The sequence below is a fragment of the Anneissia japonica genome, unplaced genomic scaffold (genome assembly GCF_011630105.1).
Source record: "Anneissia japonica isolate Jap-2015-1 unplaced genomic scaffold, ASM1163010v1 scaffold9668_len1562885_cov226, whole genome shotgun sequence".
NCBI lineage: Eukaryota > Metazoa > Echinodermata > Crinoidea > Comatulida > Comatulidae > Anneissia > Anneissia japonica.
In genome coordinates this window covers 1,542,262-1,550,979 of record NW_022711326.1, presented here as the reverse complement: position 1 = coordinate 1,550,979, position 8,718 = coordinate 1,542,262, and the positions used below count along the sequence as shown (strand labels likewise).

Below are 8,718 nucleotides of genomic sequence, written 5' to 3'. Positions count from 1 at the left end.
TTAGTGGTTATGACACTCGCCTTGACAGCGAGAGGTCGCAGGTTCGAGTCCCGCCAGAGGCATTTTATTACACAATTTCTTTATTCATTTATTTACAGGACTACATTCGTTGAGAGCTATGCTACACGATGTATTTATTAAGTCCTTTATTCGAACACTGTATTTACCTTTCTTTGATGATTTATATATATATATATACATATATATATATACATATATATAGGCTGTTTATTCTAATCCCACCTAGCCTAGCCTATTGTTTCTAATCATGCTTGCATGAAATTCTCACTTTATACTATCTGGCTTTTTCAACCCTCACTCACTCGCCACTGAGGAAGGACTAGTGTTGTCCGAAAGCTCTGGTTCACATTTCAAAGTGATTTTGGATGAAACGTGCATTTTGCAGAAACACATGCGTGATCATAAATTTGTCACTCACGCATTTAGCACAAGCCTATAGGCGTGATAACCAATCAATAATTCAGTGGAAAATGTATTTAAAATTATAAGAAATTTATTTTATTAACGATATAAAAACGGTCATGCAGTAATTTGATTCATTAGAGAGCTTTCATTATCTCTTTCGAGAATCAATTCACCGACAAAATTTCTCTTTCTCGACCAAAACATCCCAGCCAACCAGGCACTTGGAGCGTGTCCACAACCAACTGTCCAACCAACTCTTGATTATGTGACTGAAACTCGGACTCCATTGGGGCGCCGACCCTGGATACCGGTGGGGCCCTGGTGCCCCCCCCGGCCCCCAGAAACTGGTGTAGTCATGCGTTTCAAATCTCTCATGTTGGTAAATAATGTATGAACAAGAACTCGATCACTAAGCAAAAATAATACTGTTTCGCATTTGGTGATATTATAGTCTCAACACATTGTAATTTTTCATGTTAGTTGATAGGCCTAATTCGCAATGAATACTACGTGATTACTTGCAATTAATTGAAGCCTAATTACCTCCACCATGACGTATTGTTTCCTACAAAAAATATATAGCATCGACGTCCACTAATTGATGATGCACGCCTATATTTCATTCATTCACTCAGTCAGACATTTACCACAACATCAACATGCTTTCATGCACGCTAATGCGTCATATTCCCAAAGTCCCATATAATGTTTCTATAAATAAAACATATCTCTATGTACACCTTCATACTTGATATAAGATATTGTCATGTTCAATTCAAACTTATTGGATCATGGAGTTATTATAACTCCATGATTGGATGTACACTCTTTGAACAGTGATTCTTTAAAAAAAAATAACATGTACAATTTTTTTTTAAAATACAGACTGTGTTGGTGTAAAAAGTTGTAACAGTTCAAGTGCTTTCCTGACTAGTTCTTGTCTTGGGAATAATTGTAATTCCAAAGTTAATTTGATTAGGTTGTTTATGCCACCATGGGCTGGCTAAAGACTTTCTGTATTTGTCGCCATCTATGTCGGATTAAAACGTTCGTGTTGGCTGAAACATCTGTGAACCATGTAGATTGCTTTGGCTGCTGTACACACAAACTTATATATTTTCAGCGCACTACTCCTAATCACACAGCCATATTAATTATTTTATTTATTTCAAATATTAATCGTATTTCCTATATAAACATTTATTGGTTTTATATTTGTTTTTAATTGTGTTTTTGTTTACAATCCTTATTTTTGGTTACTTTTTAATATTTTTTATAAATTTATCTTATTAATTCACCTTCTATATTCATGTCAGTTGCATTGTATTAAGTTTTATAACTGTGTATTATTTTTATTTAATTTTTTTTAAGCATCTTCACAATTATGAAGGGCGCCAATGTTAAAAGGCTAGTTTCCGAATAAAAATTACTTACACAACTAATTTATAATAATAATAATAATATAATAATTTCATAGAGAAGTCATTTAACAATTTATGGACTTAGAAAAGTTTTAATGTTTATATTGTCATATGTTAATAAGCACCGGAGGTGGCGGCCATTAAGACTGCCTTCAGAGGTAAAGTGCAAGTTTCCATGAGTTTCACTGCAGCAAAAACTCGCTTCGCCCATGTATCACACATTAACCCGCCAATTGGTCGATGTCATCTTAATCGGGGAAGGGGATCATTAAAAGGCAAATAAATAATTTTGCTTACTTTCTTGTGCGGTTTTGATACTAACTATAGAAATAGACTAAATTAATGTTAGAAATAGACTAAATTAATGTTAGAAATAGACTAAATTAATGTTAGAAATAGACTAAATTAATGTTAGTGCCTGAGAACGGCAACAATTCCGTAGGCGAGAAGATCCGTAAAAAATCGCCCTTTAAGCCGCACGCTCATGATGATGAAATGTAGATATCGAATGACAATATAGTTAATAAATTGTATAATTTTAAATAGTTTATTAGCAGGCATAACTGCTTCGGCCGTTGACTTCGTTCATTTAATCATTTGGACATAATGCATACTGGTACTGGTACGGGCATTTATAATGCGCCTCTTTCTTGCGGTTATAACAATTCTTTCGCTGGTCATTGGGTCCACATGCTAAGTGTTGCTGCTGGAAATCAGCGCAGGAGCAGGCACCCCACCAGGTACGCATGGCTGGTGTGGAGAGAAGCAATGCAGATAAAGTGTCTTGCTCCAGGACACAAGCGAAATGCACAACGAGGGATTGAAACCCCGACCTCGAAGTTGGGAAACCAAACCGTTCCCGCTGCGCCAAACCGCTTCTATAGATTTAAGCTAAATCCAGGTGGGTCTGTCAGTGCCACATCTGCGTTTTTTTAAACAGCTAATGGACCTGTATCATCCCCTTCTTGGATTTGATAAACCCTCTTCATGTTGTATAGGCCTAAGCTATTGACGTTCAGTATTGACAGTTTTCTAAAGCCACTTACGCACGTTAGCTTCGAGTTAATTCAAAGAGCTTTCTTTGCAAAGGGATTAAGTATTTAAAATAAAGAGGCGTGAAATACATTTAATTGAAGTGCAAAATTTAACACTGTTAAATTTTCTTAACCATGGTTCGAAAACAAAGAAATCGGTTAGTAGAAAGTAAAAAACGCGACAACTTTTTTAGACAATGGAGTAACTGGACAAAGTAGCGCGCGTTCATTGTATTGGTTTGAGATGCCTCCTCTGTAAGTTGTGTATGAAGATATTTAGAAGTATTAAACTTCCATTTTACAATTAATACTTCCATGTTGGTACCAGGTATAGTAACCTATCCACGTAAAGGAGAACCACTTTTTCAAATAAGAAATCATCAAAATAAACTAGAGAGCTCACAGGTCAGAGAAGTATTTAATAGACTTAGTTTCTCTTTTTTTTTTGTTATTTATTTAGAGGGGAACCTAATGATTATGGATTTTCAAAACCTCTATCTTAAGCTTATTCCAGTCTATAACGCACAGCTGGTCTATTGTTCTTATAGAAACGCAGGTGACATTCATTATGTTTCACATAGACTCTCACCAAAGGAGACAGCAAACCAAAAACCCCTTAAGTGGTGTTCATGGAAGCAGACGAAACAAACAAGCGATGATACAATTCGTACAAAACCACGCAAAAGGGGTAGTCCTGAGCAATTGACAATTTCTTTTTCTTCCACTTGATTACATTAATTTTTCTAATGTGTGTTGTGGGATTAAAAAAACAAAATATAGGCCTATTTATATTTATCGATACAGATACTTACATAGAATTCAATGTTTTACAGGAGGAATCACACAATTAATATAAAGAATAGAACAGGATACCGTAATATGACGACATCATCAACAGTCTGAGGCCTATTGTGGTCAGTACAGTATACATCAAGTAATCAATAACTCGTAGCACCACCCATTTTTCCTAAAGAGGCATTACATTTACATTGTACAAGATTAATCTAAACTCACTAGTGATGATCACCTATAGCCCCGCCTCCTTCATTAGAAGTGTGCCACTTACAACTTGGTATTTCGTTCTAAGAAAATCTCCCGTGCGATGAGCTATATAACAGTCCGTAAAAATCAATCGAGATCGTGTTTTTGATATACAGGTGTAATTTACTGCCTCGAGCTTTGCTGGTTTGTGCTAAATAGATCTCATTCGACTGCTAACGAGTAGCCCGACGCGGGGAACCGTTGTTTAAGTGACAGGCAGGGTGGCCTGAGCTCAAAAATTAGCTGGGCTATTTAGGGTCAGGCTGTTAGACCGATTCTACTTTACATATACCGAAATGCCGCAATCATTATTTCGTCTCAGTTTGCCTCTCCTGGCTATAATTTTTCTTTCAATTCTACGTATGGAACAGACTTGCGAAGCTAAAGAAAAGGTAAGTGGACAAACTGGCCGCAGGTCAGTCATAAGTGACTTTTGACTTTTAATTAAGTAATGAATCTATAAAAGGCCTAATATCAGTCTGGCTGATAACAAGAGTGGCTGACGCAGATTGCCTATGTTTAAGTTCAATGATATCGTGTTAATATTTAACATTGATACATTTATAGTAAATTTATTGAATGTCTGTCACTCATACAGTAATGGAAGGATGAGTAGACACGTGTTTACCTATTCACGCCAATAAATGTGATTACAATATTTGATATTCAGCCAATAAGGCCTATACCGTACCTAAGTGTTTCAGTCATGGTATCGGATCAATACTGGCCATGGGCTAGGTACTGGGACTTTTTCTATCGTATACCGGTCTACTACGGTTGACTACTAACAGAAGTTAGGCCTACACCTCTGGATAACCAAGGAATGTTTCTGTAGATTATGAAAAAGAAGTGGGGCGGGGCGGTTAAATAGAAATACAACATTCACTGAACTTCGTTAAACAATAGGAAAGGAGCGTATCGGTGGCTATGTCTCACCATAAATCAGATTTATTTTCATTAACTTAGGCTATAGACCTATTTTATTCACGTTTGAACAAAAGGGGTTCTCAGGCATCGTGAAAATCTCTCTCGTTATACGCCACTATACGCCACTGGAATAGCCTGTATAAGAGGGTTTAAACCGAAATCATTGTACAAGCGCCTAGTAAATTATCATGTCATTTCGAAGCCCCTCTTGTATCTCGTGTCATCCCGATTCATTATAACCTAAAACATATTAATGATGCATAACAGCCAGTTCTGTATGTTTCATAGTGAATTTCGATTCTTTGGTTTGATCACCGTGTAATGTAACCTCCAATTTGTTTAAAGCCAAACTCCGCAGGAAAAAAATAATTTAATAATGTGTTGTACAACTGATTTTTCTAAGACACAAAAATGGTGTTTGACGAAAAACTCGGGAACGGTTAATGAAATAGAGATTTTTAAATATTTATAAATTGGGAAAAGAGGCGGAACCACCGTAGTGATACAAGCCATCGTGATTCTATAATTCGAAATTTATTCGTCCACATAACAAACAATAGTCAAAATACTGCCAACCCCAAAAACCCCGCCAAACTATTAATAAATCTGTCTAGTGTAATACACCAGTGCAACATTCTACCAATGCCTCTGATAAAACGTACTACAAACAAAATAATAGATAATAATGCCAGCTATATCCGTACAAAAGTAATTTTATATTAAATATGTACAAAGATGAAATATCTAAAGGAGACAAACGATAAGAAACACTTTAATACAAAGCTGATATGCAGGTATATTATTAGTATCTACGCAAGATTTCTGTTGACGGATAACGTCATTATTTACTTTACTGAGGTATTTATAATGATCTATACCTAAAGGTTGCTAGGCCAAGGCAAGGTCTATACACATCTACATAAAAAAGACCATTTTACTTGTTATTTATAGGATAATAAAGAAAATACCAAGTTTATGATCAAGACCGAAAGCTGGCATGGTAAAAAAAATGTAGCATGCCACTAATGTCAGTTTTAAACAAGTACTGCATGTTTAGACTTAAATTTTGGAAATCAGGATCGATCATTCGGTCTACTTCTGTTAGTAGTTCCTAGGGCTCATTGTCAACCATTACTCACACATTTGATGTCATTCTTAGTCAATATGAAGAAGATAGATTCACAAAAAGCGACCTAATCACTATCAAAATGTAAAATAGACCTATGCCATGCAATTTTAAACAACAAAAGCAAAAATCAGAATAAAAAATGGATGTTATGAATATTGAAAATCGACAGCATACATATGATAAAACTTTACATACAAAAGAAATGATTATGATAATGATTGTGTAACCCACTTCTGTATTTTAATGTTTTGAATAAAAATATAAAACACCTTCAATTATCAGCAAAACCTATGCAGCTGTCGGTACTCAAAGCGTAGGCCTACGTAATGACAATCTACGAAGAACCACACGCAACGCGATTTCATGGAACAGCTCAGGACTGGAACACAGCCAAAAGTGCAAGGCGCAGGTATCTACAGCCGGGCCTACAGCACGTAACGTCAACCTTAGAATATAATGACAGCTATAAGGACGATATTTAACACATCCTCAAACCAATTTGGGCGGAAATAAAGTGTTTTGGAATGCCAATCGAGACATACCCTACGCCTAGGGAAGAGTGATACAAACAGAAATAAACACTCCCAATCCGAAAATATCTTAATAAATAATAGGCCTACATCTGACCAAAGAGTACGGTATAATTCTTTGATCTGACATAGAATCAAGGACTTAATTATAACTGTTACCGAATTAGCGTTCTGTCTTTCAACTCGGTTGCAAAACTCGGTTAATGTATAAAATACTCGATCATTATGCTCATTTGGAATGTTCACCTCCCATATTGGTGGAGACAATTTGTTTTAGGCTTATAAAAAATAACGGTGAAAAAAATATGGTTGTGTTTGAAGCAACGTTTTGAAAAAGAAAACAGATTATCAGATAGGCCAAATTTTTTCAGTATTATGTAAGGAAAGGTTCATATGCAATGCCATTTTTGCGAACCTATGACCCCCAGACTTCAAAAAATGGGCCGGAGCCTATTTGCATCTAAGGCTAAACATGACAATATAAGCCACATTTACAAGAAAACTACCGATACATTTTTACTTATTGACTTACTGTATATAGAATTAGGTACGGTATTGAGGTTCATCAACATGCGGTTGTTTATAAACAAGTTTAATTGAGTACAGTAGGTTTACTCACTATAGTTCTATAATGCTCCCCCCCCCCCCCACCCCAATTTAACCAGCTACTGAAAATGAATTTAAATCGTTCACTAAACCAGACAGCCAAACGTCACACCACGAAATGAGACGCATCGTTGGTGAAATCATATTGAGATATTCACCAAAATAGGTCAAAAGCAACATTTTTACAAAATTTTGATTTTAATGTTTTTGAATAACGTGATACTTATATTTTATGATTGTGTACTTTTTAAGTAATTTTTTTTTACTAAAACAGTGTTCTCTTCGCATATTCTGTAATTCTAGTCCTATTATTTGTACAGGTTAGGTTATCTTTGAGGCCGATTTTCTCAAAACCTGGTTCTCATACACCTAAAATTTATATGCTAACATCTCTAAATCTATTTATCCTAGGGAAGCCATTCAAAGACCAAATATAATGTGATCTACCGAAATGTAATATTAACTCATTTTTTGATTTTCTAACGATGAGACTCATTTTGTAGTGAGACCTCACATTAACAAGCGAATTAAGATGCGCGTGCCTCGCTTCCGGGCAACACGATGCCTAGACAACGTCCACATACCGGAAGTAATCAATACGCGTGAGCATTATAGAACTATTCCAAAGTCTAAAAGAGAATATTAGAATATAGTATAATGGGTTTTTTTTAACATGAAACGTGTCCATTTAGGCTATTGTGGTGCACATACATAGGATTCGCTCGTATTTAATCGTTAATAAATCAAACCTTATCATAATTCACACCATAGGACTACCACATAAAGTAATTTATTTTTACATGTATATTGCATGATTGATTTTAAGTTTTCAATTTGGAGACCCACTCGCCCGGCAGTAGTCTCGCTGTTTGGTTATCCTAGCGTGTCACATGACATGGTGTTATGGGCGGGGGAAAGGCTGATTTGTGGTTGATGACTATAAATTTAATTAACCTAAGACTATCGGGTTTTTTTTTTTTTGTTTTTTTTTTGTGAACTCGTTTAGAGAAGCTCAGTTTGATGATGAATGTGATTGGAAATAGCTAATGAAGGTGTTTACTTAACATTTACTCGCCTCTAGCCTACTAACCAATTAAAGTTGCAATCTATACTGTATTATGAAGTGCTAACGTGTATTTTTACTAATTTGAACATATGGTTTGCCAGTAAAGTTCCAGATTTACAATGTTGGCAACAATGCACAATACATTACATGTGTTTTTGGTTTATAAGTTAATAACAATGATTGAAAATGATGGACCCAGTGCTCAGCCGTACATCATGTGCGGTTTCAAAGTGAATCCGCATTCTTAATTGATGGACGTGGTTTAGCGTGACTTCTGTACTTTCTCCGGGATCCAATCTTTGCTATTCCAGTACTGTATATACAAACACACTGAGGTTTATAATTGGGGCACTGCAATAATTTATTCGCAGGAAACACGAATTATTTCTTCCGATGAAGAACTGGAATGGGAAGGAACTACTCGCATTCGTCCGAGTGCTGGGTAAGGCCTTAACATGATGAGCAAAACCATAGGCGTAGATCCCGGGGGATGGGGGATATACCCCCCCCCCCCCCAATATTTGACAAGGGGGGGGGG

The 8,718-nt window shown here is 36.0% G+C and overlaps 1 protein-coding gene across 7 annotated transcripts in view; it reads left to right on the top strand.

Annotated features, from left to right (window-relative positions):
• Positions 1–3,878: 3,878 nt before the first annotated feature.
• The window catches only part of LOC117107359 (SPARC-related modular calcium-binding protein 2-like), a 43,775-nt gene continuing 38,935 nt past the window's right edge, over positions 3,879–8,718 (top strand). For 3 of the 7 annotated variants that reach the window (XM_033249017.1, XM_033249012.1, XM_033249011.1), the window contains exon 1: positions 3,881–4,314. In XM_033249017.1, the coding sequence (XP_033104908.1) occupies positions 4,219–4,314 (96 nt within the window). In that variant the 5' untranslated portion in view covers positions 3,881–4,218. Of the gene's footprint in view, positions 4,315–8,718 lie in introns of all 7 variants that reach the window. The other 4 variants (XM_033249016.1, XM_033249014.1, XM_033249015.1 and 1 more) reach the window with 3 other exon arrangements.